The 21,230-nt window shown below is 35.3% G+C and overlaps 1 protein-coding gene across 1 annotated transcript in view; it reads right to left on the bottom strand.

Moving 5' to 3' along the window:
* LOC118186009 (uncharacterized) overlaps positions 1-21,230 on the bottom strand; it is a 45,313-nt gene that overhangs the window by 1,751 nt on the left and 22,332 nt on the right. Inside the window, exon 2 of the mRNA XM_035355985.2 lies at positions 11,527-11,690. Coding sequence (XP_035211876.1) covers positions 11,527-11,690 — 164 coding nt within the window. The remainder of the gene's footprint in view (positions 1-11,526; positions 11,691-21,230) is intronic.

Here is a 21,230-nt window from a genome sequence, read left to right as displayed (position 1 = left end):
AAATATCAGAAAAAGTCAAAATAGCCAGGTCATTATGTAATACATTATACAAGTCATATATACTTATATATATACATATTATGTCTTTTTGTATACTTGGTACGAGATTTACTTTCATATCGTTAAATTTAGTGATTCTGAATTTGTTAATCTATTATAAAAAATTTTATATCAATAACAGAAACTGTAAAATAAAATTTACAAGGAACAGACATCAGAATTGAATTATAACTGAAAATTACAAAATTGAATCTGCTATATCATAAAAACCATGTAAAAAAACAGATCATTTTTTGCTACTGCATGCAATAACCTATTTTATAATCTTAATTGGATGAATTCAAAAGAGGAGAACAATGTATTCTAATGCAGCTGGACTTAACTTTCGTCTAAATTGCATAGATTACGAGAAATTTCAAAAGCAACACACAATCCTCTCTATTTATACGAAATTTTAACGGATTGCAAATGCAATGATGATAATGTAAGGAACAGTGTATTCTCAATCGGACTGTGAAAAGATTCTTCCATGGTATAGAAAATCAAAAGGAAGAAATTGATTTTTCAATTATTTCATACTAATATATATCTACTTATACTTTTTATTCACGCATCACTAGACAGTTTAAATATTTCTATTACAAGCATGGAAGGGGAAGAATGAAACAAAATATTGTATAAATTGGAGTGTGTTTGGCACGCTAAAATTATTCCTAAAAATTGTATAAATTGGAGTGTGTTTAGCACGCTAAAATATTCCTAAAAATAATATTTAAATACGGAACTTTTAAAAAGTATTAGTTAAAAGAAATGTGATTGAGATGATGATTTGATAAAGATTAAATATTGGCGAGGGAAAAAAAATCAATGAAATAACATATCAAGAAATGACTGAGTATTTACCATCATTTTACATTTTACTGGATTTTTGGAGAAAATTAATTCATTTGCATCTTATTGTAGAAAAAATACATTAACTTAAACTGAAACTAATTTTTTTAATATAGTTATTTCCTTTAAAAGCATCATCATTCTTTTCTTCCTGTTTTCCCCAAATCAATGAAATAACATATCAAGAAATGACTGAGTATTTACCATCATTTTACATTTTACTGAATTTTTGGAGAAAATTAATTCATTTGCATTTTATTGTAGAAAAAATACATTAACTTAAACTGAAACTAATTTTATTAATATAGTTATTTCCTTTAAAAGCATCATTATTCTTTTCTTCCTGTTTTCCCCAAATCAATGAAATAACATATCAAGAAATGACTGAGTATTTACCATCATTTTACATTTTACTGAATTTTTGGAGAAAATTAATTCATTTGCATTTTATTGTAGAAAAAATACATTAACTTAAACTGAAACTAATTTTATTAATATAGTTATTTCCTTTAAAAGCATCATTATTCTTTTCTTCCTGTTTTCCCCAAATCAATGAAATAACATATCAAGAAATGACTGAGTATTTACCATCATTTTACATTTTACTGGATTTTTGGAGAAAATTAATTCATTTGCATCTTATTGTAGAAAAAATACATTAACTTAAACTGAAACTAATTTTATTAATATAGTTATTTCCTTTAAAAGCATCATTATTCTTTTCTTCCTGTTTTCCCCAAATCAGTGAAATAACATATCAAGAAATGACTGAGTATTTACCTTCATTTTACATTTTACTGGATTTTTGGAGAAAATTAATTCATTTGCATCTTATTGTGGAAAAAATACATTAACTTAAACTGAAACTAATTTTATTAATATAGTTATTTCCTTTAAAAGCATCATTATTCTTTTCTTCCTGTTTTCCCCAAATCAATGAAATAACATATCAAGAAATGACTGAGTATTTACCATCATTTTACATTTTACTGGATTTTTGGAGAAAATTAATTCATTTGCATCTTATTGTAGAAAAAATACATTAACTTAAACTGAAACTAATTTTATTAATATAGTTATTTCCTTTAAAAGCATCATTATTCTTTTCTTCCTGTTTTCCCCAAATCAGTGAAATAACATATCAAGAAATGACTGAGTATTTACCTTCATTTTACATTTTACTGGATTTTTGGAGAAAATTAATTCATTTGCATTTTATTGTAGAAAAAATACATTAACTTAAACTAATTTTATTAATATAGTTATTCCTTTAAAAGCATCATTTTTCTTTTCTTCCTGTTTTCCCCAGTTAAATTGTTTGGATATTTGCAGGGTCAGAGATGATATTATACATTTTCAAGGTCAAACACTTCTCTTTCCGTTGTCAAACACTTCTTCAGTGACGTATCTTACCTATATGCTCAGATTTACAAATCAAGGACGCTGATGTCAGCATGGAGATCGGATATCTTCGGAGTAGAAGTTTTCGGCTTAATTTTAAGCCTTCACTTTCATAAATCTCATGTTTCCTGGGGCAATCAAAATTAATTTCGTGAATTCCGGTCGAAGCAGGCCTGGCGCTTAATTAAACAAGAGTCTCTGAAAAGTTATAAGATTGAAAAAGTTAAGGCTCATGTGGCGCCATCTACTGCTAACTGATTTCTTCATCGAATTGCACGTAAATAATACTGAGCATTTGCTTGTATTGTGGATACAAAAACTAAAATTCAAAACACAATCACACAAAATAAATAAAATATTTAGACGTCTCAGAAAAATGTTCTAAGTTCGCAATGGAGGCAAACGCCCAGTCACTTGCGAGAGTAATCCACTGATAGCATATTCGTCTAGAATAAAACAAATACAAGATCACTGTAAAAAAAAAGTAAGCGAACACCACACTAAGTCCGCTCGGTCGTCCAGCATTATTGAATCCTGTCATAAAATTGTTAACAAGAAGTTGGTAAATAAAAAAAATAAAAAAATCAAACAAAAAATTTATCCAACGTTATGATAAATTGTTCTCTGCCTTTTATATGGTTTTTTCCCACCAGAAAATCGTAATCGCTAATGTTTCTCACGATTTAGTGATAGTGGCTAACGCAGTTAATATAGAATTTTTTAGCAGTAGCGAGAACTTCAGTATCGATCGGTCTTATTTTGAGACATGGTGAATGACTGTGTTGCCAATAAATCACGATGCATTCAGGATAATTCTGCTTTGTATTTTGTTAATTTTGAGTTTCCTAACATCGAACCAAGGATAAAGTCGATCAACTGCTTCTTGAAGCATTTTATTAGCATATTGCAGGTTAACTGACTATCAGAGAAGACGACTAATGCTAATATCGCTTTCTCATTTCATGTTAATACGCTAATATCGTATTCTCATTTTTTTTTTTTTTTTTTTTGCATATTGCATGTATAAATATAGAATATTATTGGTACGAGAGTACTATCCTGAAGCACACCAGAATGTATTTTCCTAATACTCGACATCTCCTCTTTGATGAGAACTTGAAATATTTGTGTTTTGTAGATAATTTGCAATGAGGACAATGATTTGCTTTGGGAAACTTAGTTCCATTATTTTGTTGAGGAGTCCATAGCGTGATACCTTAATCAAAATCCTTTTCTGTGTCTATGAAGGTACCTGCAGCCGTCTAATTCATATTAAAAAAATTGCCGACATACTCAATCGATCTTGCGATCTGTTGGGTGGGAAAGAAACCGTTGGAAACCAAATTGGTGATGAGTGATTCGGAAAAATTGTTATGTTCTCAGATGAAGTGATGCATCCTTTTAATAATTCTCTGAAAAATATTTGCAACTGAGGGTAGCAGACTGATTGGTCTGTAATTTTCAGCTTTGTCCTCATCTTTACCACGCTTTTAATAACAATTACAAGAGCATATTTCTAGGTTTGTGGGAAAATTCATACCCTGAGATACACATTCATGATATTAGTAAGAAGTAAAATTCCTTTGTGTGGGAATTATTTTAATACTCTTTTGTCAATTTATTCATACCATGAGGCCTCCTGGCTAGATTACTGCTGATGATAAAATCATTATCATAATTAACAAAATTAATGTCATTTGGATTGAAAATTTTGTCATTTATATCCTCACGATTAAAAATTTTTGTATTATTTTTAGATATTAGTCCAATGGTACTAAATGATTTTTGAAAGATTTTGCTATTTTCCACACAGTGGGGTCGGTGTGAGATAAACTGTCTAAGAAGAAATTGTGACAATTATCTTGAATGTATTAAGAGACTTTTTAGTTCTTTACTGGCTTGATTAAAATTGCTCTTATCAAGGGGATCCTGCGAGCGCTGGGAAAGTTACTGCTTGAATATTTTGTAGAATATGGACAAGGAGAGTAAACTTATCTTTATTACTGGCAAATTTTGCATAGTTAAGGGGGTTCTGAATTTTGATGTTTAATGAAATAATTTATATCTGTGTTATTGCTGAGAGAAGTTTTAACATTAACAGAACTTTGGACGTGATGAACGAAATCATTCCAGTTTACGTGACACTCAGTTTGCGGCAATCCATGTTGCAGGCCACGCAACGTGAACCGAACTGGCAGATGATGAGAATTCAAGTCGTCGTCCACGTATAGAAATGGGACTTAACCCTTTCGGCCCTAATGGACACATACGTCCCACAGATTAGATTTCATACCCTGTTGGGTAAATAAACCCCACTTTTAAATGGGTTTTTACGTCTGCAGTGTTTTTAAGGAATTAGGGAACAAATATGTGACTAAAGGAACCTTGTAACACTTTTAGATTGCAAATGGCGCAGTTATGTTTTTGACCACGCCGATTACTCAAGTTTTGATTTGTCTATTTTTTTTTAAATTTTACAGTGAGTATAATTATATTTAAGGCATACTTAGTATGAAATAGTTCTTGTTGTTCTTATTAAGTAGTAATTTAACATTTTTAATGTCAGATTTACGAAATTTTGAATAGATTCTTTTATCCATGCTGATATACTATATTTGTGTTTATGAAACATATGTGAAAATTTCTGTTTATATATGAACTAGTGCATGTGATTTAGGAAATAATATAAATCATGTGTATTCAGTTGGGTATTTTAGGAAATAATATAAATCATGTGTATTCAGTTGGGTATTTTAGGAAATAATATAAATCATGTGTATTCAGTTGGGTATTTTAGGAAATAATATAAATCATGTGTACTCAGTTGGGTTCATGTTTTATAATATTCACATTATACGTATATTACCATAAATTTTAGTTTTATTTTCTAAGAAAGGGTAATATCCTAGTCGATTGGGATAAATAGTCACAGTTGACAATACGACTGGGACATATTGTTCCAGGAGATTCCAGGGAACGGGAAAGTTAAAAACTTTAAACTCATATTACACTTTGTTTAGTATGTCAACCCTAAATTAAACTACTTTTCATAGTTTAATTTTAATCATGCAATAGTCGGGTGGAAAAAGTTAAGGTAAGTTTGCAGTGATGACTGTGTCTAAAGCATCAGGCACATAATGAGTACAAGCAGGATAATGAGTATGTTCCTTTGAAGTGAAGATGTTAAAGCTATTTACTGCCAGGTAATTACTATTAAGAATTATTGCGTCACAGTTAGTTGTTCCTTCGTGAATTCCTTACATCACCTGCAGTACTGTTCGGCATCCAAGATTTAGGAAATAATATAAATCAGGTGTATTCAGTTGGGTATCTGGTGACTTATACATCGAAACAAGCAAATACTCAGTACTTTCGCTAAAGAATAGGGTGATATATGCCTCGAAACTTTGAAAAATAGGTAAAGCTTTTTTTTTTTTTTTTTTTCATGTTTCGTTTCACGTCGAAAGAAATATTTTTTTGGAAATTTGGCTTTTGTGTTATCTGATAGGCTGATTTAATGAGAAAACCAGCTCTTTGGGGAAAATCTATAAGGGACACAAGTCAAGACATTTTCATCTCAATTGTTAAATTTTCTCTCCTGTATCAACTCGAGACGTAGATTTCAGAAAGAATCCGTCAATCACTGTTGCCAGATCGTGCAATTTTTCGCAAATTTGCAACTTTCGAGAAATATATGCAACCAAAATTTCTGCCTAGTTGACTCTGCAAAATTTTTCCACTCCATTATTTCCATATCCTAACTGTTGTCACTTTAAAATATTTTAATATAATATATTGTAAAGCGCTTACATGCTAAAATAATGTATCCACTAAATTCATTATAAAAAAGAAAGAAAAACAAATTAATTAGGTTTAAATAGAAGTTGGCATCTGGAAATCTTCAGATCGTACAGCAAGTGCAAATAGTTTTCAGAGTGTGAGTGCTTTCAAGTGTTTGATTGATTGCTTTGTTTTCTCTTTAAAGTTTGTCTCTGCCAATTAGCAATACAACTGTAAAAATGTTTTTTTCAAGAGTCACTTTGACCAAAACCAAACATCGGAACACGATGTATTTGGAACTTCAAATCTCGAATGAAGATGTTGGAAGAAAATGAAAATCTGCTGAGTTTACTTTTTACCCTCATCATCCTATCATACATACAGCTCAGATATTTATAAAGAAATTAGGATAACACATAAAAGCACACTAAGAAAACGAGCAGAACTGAAAACATCGCGGCAATTGGGTGTTCGCCGAAAACATCGCATCAAAAACATGGCGAACGAGAACGTCGAGAAGAAAAGAAAGCATGGCGAAAACATCGCAGTTCTAAATCATCGTAACAGGAAACATCATGGACGAAATTAAAGTAATTCAAAAACTTCGCAGTTTTAAAAGCATCGTCGTCAAAAATATTCTGTTAAAAAATAATGCACCGACAAATCATCAAATGATGACGACATCGCAGACAAGCGTTTCCAGACTTTAAACATTCGCATTATGATTTCTGAGCGGAAGGAGGAATGAGGAATATTTTAAATTTTATATTTCATGTTTTTGAATTAACTAATAAATTTTTGTAGAAAAAATGAGACAGAAAACATTCCAAAACTGAAAACGAATAGAAAAATAACGCTAGGTATAGCAGCTAACAGAGTTTTAAATTTATATAGTTAACAAATGAAGTTCATTAATTAATGTCTGTCACAAAGTTTTATTGGTAATGTTTCATGAAAACCTATAGTGTAAAAAAAGATTAGAAAAAGGAAGATGGTTACCTCTATTAAAATTGTTTAATTAATTACCAAATTATAAAATTCTGTTAAATGCTGCAAGCAGTATTAATTTTTTACTTATTTTCAGTTTCTGAATTCTCAAGTTTTCTACCTGATTTTTCGGTACACATTTATTACTTAATTCAAAAATATAAAAGTAAAAATATACCTTACTGCTTTTTGCACTCGCGAATCATTGCCCGAATATGCATTTCAGCTTTTAAATCCCGAAAAACGCATGTCTGAGAAGTTTCAGACTACATCACAGCCATCACCTACTCCTATCTTAAGGATAGACACTTTATCGTTCGTGTAAACAACACATACTCAACCTCACGGGCTACCAGGGCTGGGGTCCCGCAAGGGAGCCTCCTTGAGCCCATCTACTATAATATCTACACGAACGATATCCCACAATCACCACACACCACCCTGGCTATGTACGCCGACGACAAGGCGATTCTCTCGAAAAATGCATCTCCTGGTCCAGTTATACAAGCACTCCAAGCTCACATCCACACACTCGAGTCCTGGCTCACAGCCTGGAAATTCAAGATCAACGTGGACAAGTCGGAGGCGATCTGGTTCACAAAAAGAGTCACAATAGACTCGGAAGACTCGATCCGGATGTATAACACCCCTCTACAATGGACTAGGCAAGCCCGATACCTAGGCATTACCTTAGATAGGCGACTCACTTGGACCCCACACATTACACAGCTTATTGCCAAGTTCCGTGCTCGTAAACGAACACTTACCCCCTTAATTAGCCGGAACTCCGTTCTCTCTATTGATAATAAGTTGCTCATTTACAAAACCCTTTTGCGTCCCATACTTTCTTATGCCTGCCCTGTTTGGGGATATACCAGCCGCACAAATATAAATAAACTGCAAGTCTTGCAGAATGTAACGCTCAGACAAGTCACCAGCAGCCGTTGGTTTATCAGAAATACGGCCATACATGAGGAGTTGGAAGTTCCAACTATCTCAAACTATTTTGCGCTCCTCGCTGACAAATTCTTCTACAATATTCCAAATGTCAATAATAGTTCCATACCTGTACCTCAATATGATTATACACTTGATGTAAACAGTAAACGGCCGCTTGCGGTACTAAGGTACCTTGTTTAATGCAACCTTTAAATTATACTTAATTAAACACCTTCCCTTTCTCGTGTTTTGATTTGACTCGCCGCCTGCTACAATGTCTGTATATAGTGTATATATCTCTTCTTATGTATTTATGTATTTTCTCTTTTAATGTATTTTTAATTACTTATGGGAATGTTATGTATTTATGTATGTATATATGTATTTATGCTGAGTGGTCACATGGACTCCAATTCAGAGTACAGATAGGCAATTTCTTTTCACTTATGCCATTGCACACTTATCTCCGCCTAAGGCATATCAGCTGCTGGAGTTTCTTCTGGACTCATTCATCGGTTCGCTAGTTACGAACTCTATGTGTATTCGAATTTTCTCTCCAACTGTTCGACGTTCAAAGACTCGAAAATCGCACATCTCCTATGCCGGGATAGCGGGGCCCCTTTTTGCGATAAACTCATCGAGTTTGCCTGAGCCGAGAAGTTTCGTACGATGTTTTGCACGATGACGTTTTCGTTTTTGTTTTGCTTTTTTCCACGACGCTTTTGTTCGCGATGTTTTTGCCTGTAACCGGATCATATAGAATTATTAAATTCAGTTTTCTTTTAGGTAACTGTAAATAATTAAATGCGCATTTTTATATGATTTGTTTTTCTTTCTAAACATTAGCAAATTAATTAGGCATTTTATAGTAATATGTTCAGTAATATACAAGGTGTATCAGTACAGCGGTGACAAACATTCAGGCGAGATAGAGTACAGACTTAAACGATGGGAAATCACATAGGAATGCAGGGTCGGAAATGCTTTCTTAGCGCGGTAGTGACGACACAAAAGTCAAGAAAGAAAGGGGGTGAGAAAGCGTGTTTATTATTCGAACAAAAACAGTGAAAAAGCAACATAAAGAGACAATGATGCATCTTCCATGCGATCTTCCATTCGTGATGCAGATCTTCCATGCGCCTGATGCATCAAGTTAGGCCTGATGCATCACGGTCCGGGGCCGTAATTTCAAACGCCTTCTTTAATGACGATCGTTGTTTGTTTTGGTTCTTATTTGTAGGTTTTTGCTGTACTACACATAATGAAACATGTTTTGTCTCACTGTTTCTGTCCTTTCTTTTTTGCTTTTTTGCTGTCACTATCGCACCAGGAGAAAGCATTTCCGACCAGGCAATTGACCAATAAATTGCTATGTGATTTCCCGCAGTCTAGGTGTACACTACCTTTCTTAAAAATTTGTGACCGCTGTAACTGATACACCCTGTATTCTAGTTTACCAGTAAATTTATTTTAAAATTAAGTAAAATTTTATCAGAATCAATTAGAAAGTTTAAATAAAATAGAATAATCCGATGCTAATATGCGCTAGATAATGTCTTCATAGTACAGCGGAATATTACTACAGTAGATTGTTTTGAAGCAATTGTTTCTCAAAACGGTTTGTATTAATAAGAAAATAAATGAACACTATCTCTCACAAATGTTTACGTCCACAGAAAAATCAAAATTATCGGAAATCATGAGTCATAGAGTATTCATTGTATTCTTTTCTATAATACGTTTTATTTCGTTAGGTTAATTTTAAAATGCAATACTTTTAGAACTGATACACACTGTTTAAGCCAAAAAAAAAAAAAAAAAAAAAAAAAAGAGTTAAAACGGTACTATTCGTTTTTGAGGGCCGTAAAAAATCGCCAAACTATTGCTGATGCCAGTGCGGCCAAAAATAATTGCGGCAACCCTAACGCAAGAAAGGATGTATAATAGTAAATAATTATCTAAGATTGATGTTTCAAATTAAATGAAATGTTAATTTCATATAATACTTTTTTTTATCATAATAATTTATATAAAAACGGCTAAACATAACTGAATGGAAGCATAAGAGTAAATAACTATTTCAGATCATTATTATAATTAATACAAAAAAGGCTAAACATGACTGAATGGATGCCTGCATCGCTATTTCGATACCGAGTTATCGCTAAAGCATAATTTCATCTCGTTGGTTGTTCAAACAGAATTTTCTATAATGAATGATGCCTTTTCTTTGAAAAAATTCGCGGTTTAAAGTGCAGAATCGCCCACTTGTTTGTTTGCCGCTTTCTACAAGGGTAAAAACAATTGGATTTTTGTCAATTTTCTTTTACTTTTTAAGTGAAAATAGGTCGATGTGTACATAGATAAAGTCAAGGGTGTGCGCAGTGCCATTTTTGTGCAATTCTGGGATTTTTTTTTTTTTTTTTGAAGTGAAAATAGGTCGATGTGTACATGGACACCGAGTATATGCAATTCTTAACCCTTTGCGCGCGAGGCGCTTTTCTGTGCACACTGTCCATCCTGAAGGTTCAGTCTCTTCTGTACAATCACTTTGGGTTCCAGATTCACTATCGATTATTCGGATTTTTCGTCTTCTTGCTCCTCTAACGTTGTCGCTACCTTTATCACTTCCGTCTTCATTCTCATGGGCAAGCTGTTAATGTAGTGATGTAATTTCGTTCGTTATTGCCGAAAAATTAAACTCATCTTCGCTAGAAGTAACTTCTTCGTCGTGTTCCATACTTATTGGGCTCAGTAACTTTGAAAGAAATACTGCGATCGGCAAGAAGGTTGAGTTCGAATTGATGTAGAAGACAGAGTCCTACCCGCGGTCGCAAGTATTTTTGAGATAAGACATTTAATCGCATAAGCATTGCAAAGATAACCTTTATTTGAGATAAGACATCCTTATAGCTATCCAGACACCTCGTAATATGATCTACGAAAGGCCAAGTAGATCTCTCAAGCGATATTCCTTAGGTCAAACACAAATAAACACATCGATTGGAATGGTGCCTCTCAGGCACCGCTCGAGTGCAAAGGGTTAAAAACGCGTCAAGCAGTGGGTGATTCTGCACTTTACCCAAAATTCTATTGCACACACTTTTCGTCATGGGCAATTCCCGAATTGTTAAATCCATAGGATATCAAAAAAGGGTTTAAAATCAAAAAAAGGATTTAAAAATGAAACTAGTATTTCAATGGCGTCTTAAGAAATATAGAACTATCTAAACTTATGCAATCTGAAATCGGCGCCTACGCTAGACTTGGCGGGCTGTTAAATGGGCACGTTTGCTAGATTTGGCGCTTTTGCGCATACATTTCCGTTGCAATTCTTTTACGGTCCTCAAAACGGAATAGTACCGTTAAAACTTTAGAAATTAAGATGTAAATTTCTGTTCATCATTGGAATAACTACCTTATTGCATCTAAAATATTAAATAATATATAAAACAAATACATAATACTCATTATTAACAAACAAATACAAATATTTACAAAATTTACATTGTCATACATATACTATACCTTAGGAACCGGAATATAATCCCTAAAGGTTTTCAAGCAACGGTTGCTAAAGTTTACGAAATTCAGTTCCGTCAAATGTTCATTGAATAGAAATCTCAAGTACTTTTCACTTAGTTTTCGTTCTGCACGCAAATCCTCTAGCAGACAATTTGAATATACAAGCTCTGCAAAAAGAATACACGTATTACAAGTTTATAACACACAATAGCACAATTAAATAATGATACTGTCAATACGTTCGCTTAATACACTAGTATGCAAAAATTAAAGACGAAGTCGAAAAATTAGCATATCAGCTGAACGAAGAGGCAGAGCGGACAGAAAGACCAATCAGGAGATTAAGTAAGGTGATGTACGGTAGCACATGCGCAGATATGCAGGTAGACGTAATGCGGGAGTGTCTGAGTAGTATAAAGCATGTTGTCGGTGTAAGATCAGTATTTCTGGCAAAGAGATTGCACGCCGTATAGCAGTTAAAATCACACCGAGTTGCTGCCTCAGCAAGAAATGACGAATAATCAATCTGTTAGACGACATCTGGATGCTTTTACCCGAGGTCGAATCATTGGGAAGTCGGAGGAAGGCCGCAGTGTGACAAGTGTGGCTGCAGAGTTCGGAATTGCTCACAGCATCGTTTCACGACTTTGGAGACAATTTCAAACTACAGGAACAGCTATCCGGGGGTTTAGTAGTGGTCGTCCACGAGGAACCACACCCGCAGATAACCGGTATATTGCCTTACAGGCCAGAAGAAACAGGCGGCAGACAGCGGGAGAAATCGCTAGACACACAACACAGGCGACTGGACGACCGATATCGCGTTTTACCGTGGCCAGAAGACTACCCGGTGGTGGTCTGTTTGCACGACGCCCTGTACGGTGTGTACCTCTAACGCCTGCCCATAGGAGAAGGCGTTCTCTGTGGTGCCGGGAACACCGGAATTGGAGAGACAATGAATGGGACGAGTACTCTTTACAGATGAGAGCAGATTCAGTCCGAGTAGCGATTCTCATCGCATACTCATCTGGAGAGAGCGGGGAAGCCGCAATCATCCCTCGAACATCATTAAAAGGGACAGGTATGAAGGTGGCGGTGTTCTCGTTTGTGGAGGCATCATGCTTGGCAGTCGTACAGACCTTCACATCTTCGACGCAGGTTCAGTCAACGGGACCCGTTATTGTAACGAGATTCTTCTTCCATATGTGCGTCTTTTTAGAGGCGCTATGGGTCCGCAGTTCCTTTTCATGGACGACAATGCACCATGTCATCGCACAGTAGCTGCCGAACAGCTCTTAGAGAGTGAGGATATTGAACGTATGGATTGGCCGGCACGATCTCCGGATCTCAATCCCATCGAGCATGTATGGGATTTTCTAGGCAGACGCTTGGCAAGCTCGTACCTTACCACCAGTAACGATTCCGGAGCTTCGATTGGCGCTGCAAGACGAATGGGCAGCAATGCCTCAACAACTCATTGACACCCTCATCCTCAGCATGGGCAGACGCTGTAAAACCTGCCTAGCAGTCAGGGGAGACCATATCCTCTATTAAAGACTGGATGTTTCTTGCTGGACACCCATCACAGGGATGTTTCGGCCTTCAGTCGCATTGCGCTCCATGCTATTTTTTCAATAAAGCTTCTTTTTATCATTCTGATTTCTCTTTTAGTAAGTGTTGCTTACATTACTCATGTCCTTACGTATTGGGGATCTTACGGTATTAAATGTGTTGATTTAGGAAGCTTTTGTACAAAGTTATATTGAAAAAACCGTCTCGTCCTTAATTTTTGCACACCAGTGTATATAAAGCACGTACTACAAAAATGCACTTAAAAGTGTCACGGAACACTTTAATTACATGAAAATGTGTTTTTCATTTGTATATATTTATATACGATTTCTTATCTATCTCTCAAGAATATTTCATAGCATAAAAGCAAATTTGTTTAACTTTTTATAAATTGAACACGTAACAGGTGCATTCATAGATCATCTGAAATATTTCATCTTGTTTTAAGTATTATTCTAATAAATAATAAAAATGTTTGTTTTTAATAATGTATAATAACGCAACGAAGATGGGAAAATGAAAATAAGGTGATTTAAGATCTTTTACAGCTCTTTCATGTGTGGAGTCATTAGGTTGTTTTGATGGTGGAGACGTGAAAAATGAGCAATGCCCTATTCAAAACTCGAACCTGGACCTCTCGAATACTCGCTGAGTGTGCTACGGTACGCCACGAAGGCATGCAGAAAGGGGTGAGAAAATACCTTATATACTATTGCTTTTAAAGAACGACTGGAGATTAGATGACCGAGTCGCCAAGTCCTGGTGGTGAAGAATCATTATCCACCATCTTTTAGTTCGGGCGCCACTGTAGAGACACAATTTTTATATATATATATATAGCAGAAGGCATGAAAAATAAGCAATGCCTTTGCCGGGACTCGAACCTGGACCTTTCGAATATCCGCCGAGTGTGCTACCGTTACACCACGAAGGCATGAAGAAAGGAGGGAGAATATACCGTATATATGTACATGGTGAAAGGAAGGATTGGTATCCTTAATATCCAAAATTTAATTCTTCCATATACTCCAAATATTTCAAAACTTTAATTCCCTTTTTCCGCAGTTTTTGTTTGCTAGTCAACACTATATTTCATTACTGTTTATTATGAAACACTACTTTCTCCGTTATTTTGGAAAGAAGAAAGCACCCCCCTTTAAGAAAGAGTATAATAGAATAAATAGGATACCATAAAATGCAGCAATTTAACATAACTATATCTTACCACTAAATACAAAACGTTCCAGAAAACTAACTATATTTAAAAATATATGCAGTAGAAGGAAGAGTTAAATTCTTGAAATTAAATCAGTTAACTGAATAGTAACTTGTTTTAGTGAGTCAGATTTCATCAGTGTAGCTAAAGTGCATCATAGCGAACACTTAATGAACTAGAATTAGATAATGAAACACTTGTTAATAAAGATGAAAAACGTGTTTTCGAAGAACGGAAGGTGATGTAGACAACGACTCTGTTGTTGACAAGAATTAACAGCTAAACACAAGAATTACCAGCTGCACAAGAATTAACAGCTAAACGAACATAAAAAATTATTGGAATGATTGAAACATTGTCACAATATTGATCCCAATATTGAAAATTTATTCATGGAATGATAACCAGTGCAATTCGTTGCTATAAAGAAATGTATGAAGAATAGAGACATTAGGTATTTTTGGAAGCAGGCAAGATGAAAAATAGCAAACGCCTTTGCCGGGAATCGAACCACGGACCTCTGGAATACCGGTCCAGCGTGCAGAACCGCTACACCACGAAGGCACGCTAGGAAAGTGGGAGAAATACCTTACATACGCTCCTTTTTAAAGGGCGACTGGGGTTTTCAGGGGACCCACTCGCCAAATCCTGGGTGTGGAGAAACCTCATCCAACACCCTTTTAGTTCGGGCGCCACTGTAGAGACATTAGGTTATTCTTTAGAAGCCGGAGAGATGAAAAATTAGCCACCGTCTTCGCCGGGAATTGAACCACGGACCTCTGGAATACCGGTCCAACGTGCAGATACCTTATAAGAAAAAAGGCCAAAAAAGAAAAATATACAGTCATCGACAATTCAAGTTTTAAAGAAGAAGAGACATTTTCTTCAACAAAAGTTAGATTTGGGAAAAAGAAAATAATGACAATAATAAAAAATGTTGCACAAAATCCTGAGACATTTTCAAACTACGCAAAGCAGGAAAATTAGCTAATTTACGATGTTGAGAAACGGTTTCCTTCCTGGCTGTTTTTTGATGTTGCAAGGATCAGTGCATGGTAGGAGTAATTTAAGATCGCTTCAGCTATTTCAGTGCACTATCAGTATCCATAGTTGCAGAAACCGTTAGGCATTTTGTTTTGGAGCAGGAGACTTGAAAAATGTACAACGCCGACGCCGGGACTCGAGCTCCAGGGCTTCGATTGCTAACCGGACTTGCTTTCCAATTACACCACCAAAGCATGCAGTAAAGACGGAGAAAAACCTTACCTTCTCACCCATTTAAAGAGCGACTGGCGACGCCTGAACCCAAGCGCCAAACTTTAGTGGTGATGAATTATCTTCCACCACTTTTTAGTTCAGATAACACTTGTAAAAATCATTAGTCAATTTACTTTGAAGCAGGAGACGTGAAAAATGTACAGTATCAAAATGCACAGTATCATCGCTGGAACTTCGCTGGAAAAATGTACGCTGGAAAATGTACAGTATCATCGCTGGAAAAATGTACAGTATCATCGCTGGAACTTCGGACTTCACCTTTGCTTACCTGACGTACTCTGTAATTACACCATGAAGTCACGTTTTCAGGAGGAGGGAGGAAGACTTTACAATGCTCGACAAAATTAAAGGATAATCTGAAATTACTAGCATAATCTGGTGAAGTTTCCTAAGTTTGTCCAATGATGTAATTATTTGCAAATTGAAAGCAAACAGCGCACAGCTTGCAGCATGAAAAACTGCGAATTAGCCGATTGACAACCTATTGCGCAATAAAGACGTGTTGGAATTCAAGCGTTGTTTTAGTCTAGTTATATAATTTCTGCGAGCAATATGCATTCATTAATTATGACTCAAACGCATTATTTAAGTACAAAAGACTCGAGAAGGGGGGGAAGCGCAAATGGAGAACACTCAAAATCAAAATATCCCTCAAGAACGACTGACTGCATTTTAAGTGGTAAATCAGTTAGTAAAAAGACTGGTCAAGATAAACCAACAGCAACAACTGCATCCGAAGGCTGTTTCTGTTATTGTCAATGCATAGAATCTGTGAAGTGACAACGATAAGAATTATTTCAGACCTCTACGCTGCCACAGGAACTCGAATCCGTCATTCTACTGCTGCACTAAGTTAAGACTTTACGCAAGGAAACTAACGGTTTCTGCCCCACTTCATCTTCTTCAGAGACTCGTATAAGCTGTTGTCATCGTAAGGCCCACGAAGTCAATCAGAATGGGATCGTGTACTGTTGCTGTCATCGTATGGCCGATGAAATCAATCAGAATGGGACCGTGTACTGTTGCTGCCATCGTATGGCCCATGAAGTCAATCAGAATGGGACCGTGTACTGTTGCTGTCATCGTATGGCCGATGAAATCAATCAGAATGGGACCGAGTACTGTTGTTGCCATCGTGTGACCCATGAAGTCAATCAGAATGGGACCGTGAACTATTGTTGTCATCGTATGGCCCACGAAGTCTATCAGAATGGGACTGTATACTGTTTACTGACGAGTTCAGATATAGTTTGAACTGTGATTACTGAAAGTGCTTTGATGTGAAGATAGCAAGGATCACGTAATTTACAAACTACTGTAAATGAACATCCCGTTTCCCCGGAAGTTGTTTTGATGGTTTTGGATTTAATCTTCAGAAATGGTCGCACTAGGCTGCGTATCTGCGATGAAGATTCCGTAACCAGTCACAGCTATGTAGATGAGATAATGGAATCCCATATAAGGCTGTTTAGGAGTTTTGTGGTGTCAGAATGCAGGGAAACGAAACTATCACTCGAATAATATTGCTCAGGTTACTTACGAGACTTGAATTCCACTTTATATTTACGGATCCATTTGGTAGTCGAACTTCACTTCGCCAAATGCTTCCCTGGATATTCCAAAATCTATAGTCACTTTCAGAAGTATAGCAAACAATTCCACAGCATTTAAATGAAGTTCAGTAAACTCTATGAAATCAATATATAGGTTTTGCATTTTTGTCAGAGATGGCCATGCAACCAGACTAAAGAAAGATTTGTTACAATATAGAGTTAACCCTTTAGCTTTTAGTTTTTAATTTCCATTAATTTTGGCTTTAAAATAAATATTTTGAGAATAAACTCATTGAAAAACGTAATTTTTCAATAAGCACGAGTTTAGCTTCCTTTCTCCCAAAACACTTTAATTCTGATGAGAAGAGGGTTTAAAGTTATGAGAAATCTCGCTGCAATCAGGGCTTAAATTCAGCCAGAGTCAGGTTCCGTTACTTCTCAACTTTTGAGGGAAACTAATTCTAGTCAAAACGCACCAAAACTCCAAATAAGACGAGCTGGCGCGCTTTGTTACGCAAATGAATTGCAGCATTAACAGAAAATTATGTTATTAATGCAATATTTTATTTCACAGTTACTAAAGCTGACACTGGTATTAACAATAAGGAGAATTGTTTTAAGGAACAACTATAAAAATAATTTTTAAAAAGGCAATTTAGAGTTTTCCAAATGGCGACCACTTTTGTAAATTAGAATGTTCTGCACACCATCTTCCTCTTGCCTTTCACGAAAGCAATTTCTTAGCATGTTACTACCAATAAACTTATATTTTTAAATAAAATTAATTAAAGTCCATGTTAACGTTAAGTAACTTAAATAACAGAAGAACATTTATATTTGTTGTTAATAAAGCACGACTATTAGAGTTCCGTTAATCTTTATTTTATCAACAAAAACATTAAAAACTTCTGGTGCTCACATTAATGACATGGATAAGGCTACCAATTCTTGCACGGCTACCAATTCTTGCACGGCTACATCCGTGTACCGAAGAGCTTAAATCTCAGATTGCATATGCATCAAGTCGATTTTAGTACTTTAATATGAATCAGTGATGAAAACCCTTTTTCACACACAGCCGTAAAAAAAAAACTGAATTTTAATTTTTAAGTACCACTGTTCACTTTATTATGCATTCATTGGTACGAGGTCTAAAAATTAAGCATACCTTCTGCATGTATAACTTGCTTGCATCAGCATTATTATTGCGTACAGTATAATCACAATGATATTCTGTTGCATTACAAATTGCAACAGATTTTTTTACTGAGATACAATTTTGTAATATTTGAAACACAAGTGTCCATGTGCCTCAAATATTACAAAAATGCAATTTACGTTATGTATGTGAAATACATGACTTATATTCTAGAATTAACTGCCAATGCCAATGATTTGAAAATTACGGAGTTCCTATGGTTCAAAACCATTTACCTCCTCATCAGAATTACTAAAAGCGAGCAGAAATGGGAAAAAATTTTGCATAAGTGAATTACTTGATGCACACTAGAGGGAGCCACTGGCTCAAGAAAGTTTAGGGATAGAGATGAGAAAATAAAAACTTAAGTATCATAATATTTTTTATAAGTTTTTAGGTTTTAATATTTTTTTGTATTTTATACCTTTTTTTGGTTTTTATAAATTTTTATACACAATACAACACTAAAGCAGAAAGCGGAGAGGAAAGAGTTTAAGATTAATAGGCTCATTGGCATGTGGCTTGTGTAGGATAGTGCAAATAATAAATATGAACGCGTTGAAAATATTCATAGGCAGATTTTAAAAATCTGCGGGAGATGTGAACTTTGCTAGAAGATCTTGATTGCAGGTAGTGATGATGATAAAGCAATTATATGGCAGCTCGCTGAACAGACTTCCTTCCTTCATGGCGCGGAGACTGGAACTGTGGTAGAATGCCAATGCCAATGATTTGAAAATTACGGAGTTCCTATGGTTCAAAACCATTTACCTCCTCATCAGAATTACTAAAAGCGAGCAGAAATGAGAAAAAATTTTGCATAAGTGAATTACTTGACGCACACTAGAGGGAGCCACTGGCTCAAGAAAGTTTAGGGATAGAGATGAGATAATAAAAACTTAAGAATCATAATATTTTTTAAAAGTTTTTAGGTTTTATAATTTTTTTGTATTTTATATATTATACTTTTTTTTGGTTTTTATAAATTTTTTATACACAATACAACACTAAAGCAGAAAGCGGAGAGGAAAGATTTTAAGATTAATAGGCTCATTGGCATGTGGCTTGTGCAAATAATAAATATGAACGCGTTGAAAATATTCATAGGCAGATTTTAAAAATCTGCGGGAGATGTGATTCTATGCGAACAGATTGATAACTTTGCTTGAAGATCTTGGTTGCAGGTAGAGATGGTAATAAGCAATTATATGGCAGCTCGCTGAAGAGACTTCCTTCCTTCATGGCGCGGGAGCTGGAACTGATGTTGAGAGGGCGTGTCTTGCCCTTTTAGATGGAGGGTAGATGCCGAACTCTCGGCCAATCACGGCTCTTGGTCTCTTCTGTGAGCTGCGAATAGTAGGATCGTAGGCTGGCATCTGCTGAAGTGCTCGGTTATCAATCTGTTCAATTTTGAGGAATAAATTTTGACTATGTTTTTTGATAAGGTAATCAACAGGTTTATTGTTAAGGTCCGAATGAATCACATCTGTACGGACGTACCAAGCTGCGTTTAGGGCCATACGTAAGGTTTTACTTTGAAAAGATTGAAGTTTTTTCACATGAGTTTTACTGTGGTAGATCCATATCCATATCCATATCCTGATCCTAGCTGATTGGTATTCGGCCCTAAAAACGGCCTTTACCAATACATATTTATCATACCCTGATAAGGGCTCCAAATAAAAGCATATCCATCTAAAGATGGTTTTCTTGAGATTATGGCATAAGTGGCGCCATCCTTTGGCGGTTGTGGGAAAAAATTTTTGCAATGGCATAAGTGAAAGGCATAAAGTTGAAAAACAAATGATGAAATGGCATAAAGTTGGCATATTATTTGAATTGGCATAATTAGAGACTATGGCATAAATGAAGACTTGATTGTAAAGCAATAATGGCAGTTTGAATTTTATGGCATAAAGATGCGATGCGGTGTGCGTGCTTCTCTCTTGGAAGTTCGTGGCTGAATGATGTGATGGGCGGTCGGATCCTTTTATAAGAGTAGTAGCATTCGTTGCGATTGGTCAATTTTGCACTTTGGAAACGGTAATTAATCTCAACAGTAGAGTTCATAGTTCATTGGTAAATAGGTAAATCTTGATTAAATACGAGTTAAATAATTGAAATAAAATAAAATATATACAAAATGTAAATCTACCAGTTTCCATCGTGAAAAATGTTTCGCGGTCTTTTGTGTTTTTGAATAAGAGTGTTATCATAGCTGTTGAGTTGTTGGATATTTTCATTAGGATGACTATTGCAGCGGGAGAAGAAGTTATGGCTGTGTTTGAGAATTTCGCTGTCTAAAGGCTTGATATTTAGGTCTCTATGGATTGCCGAGTTGCGTACATACCATGGTGCGTCTATTAAGATTCTAAGTAATTTGTTTTGCATTCTTTGCAATGATTGACGATTATTTCTAGAAGTGGCTGCCCAGGCCGGTGCTGCGTAAAGAAGAATAGGGCGGATAGCTTGTAAATAAATGATACGTTTTGTATTTAGATTTAATGTAGAATTCCTTCCAATTAATGCGTATATGGCCATGAATGCCTGATAGGCTTTGTTCCGAATATTGTTGATATGGTTGCGGAAAGTTAGTCGATAATCGATGTAAACTCCTAGGTACTTGATTATATTAGTTCTTGGGATATTCTGTCCTTCAATTTGTATGTTTCCGATGTCTTTTTTAATTATTGTTCTTCTGAAGTAAATGAGTGCAGATTTGGAGGTATTAATTTTAATTTTCCATGCTCTAAAATATTGTGCTATTGTATTGATGCGGTCTTGGAGATTATTTCTAGCGTGAATAGGATTCATAGACTTGCTGAGGAGTGCAGTGTCGTCTGCATAGCTTGCAATAATTGTTTTGGTGCAAGGAGGGATATCATTGATA

This window comes from Stegodyphus dumicola, chromosome 11 (genome assembly GCF_044657685.1).
Source record: "Stegodyphus dumicola isolate Sdum_Otavi_A_Nest chromosome 11, ASM4465768v1".
Lineage (NCBI taxonomy): Eukaryota > Metazoa > Arthropoda > Arachnida > Araneae > Eresidae > Stegodyphus > Stegodyphus dumicola.
The sequence above is the reverse complement of the archived record's forward strand: the minus strand, read 5'-3'. Positions and strand labels throughout refer to the sequence as shown.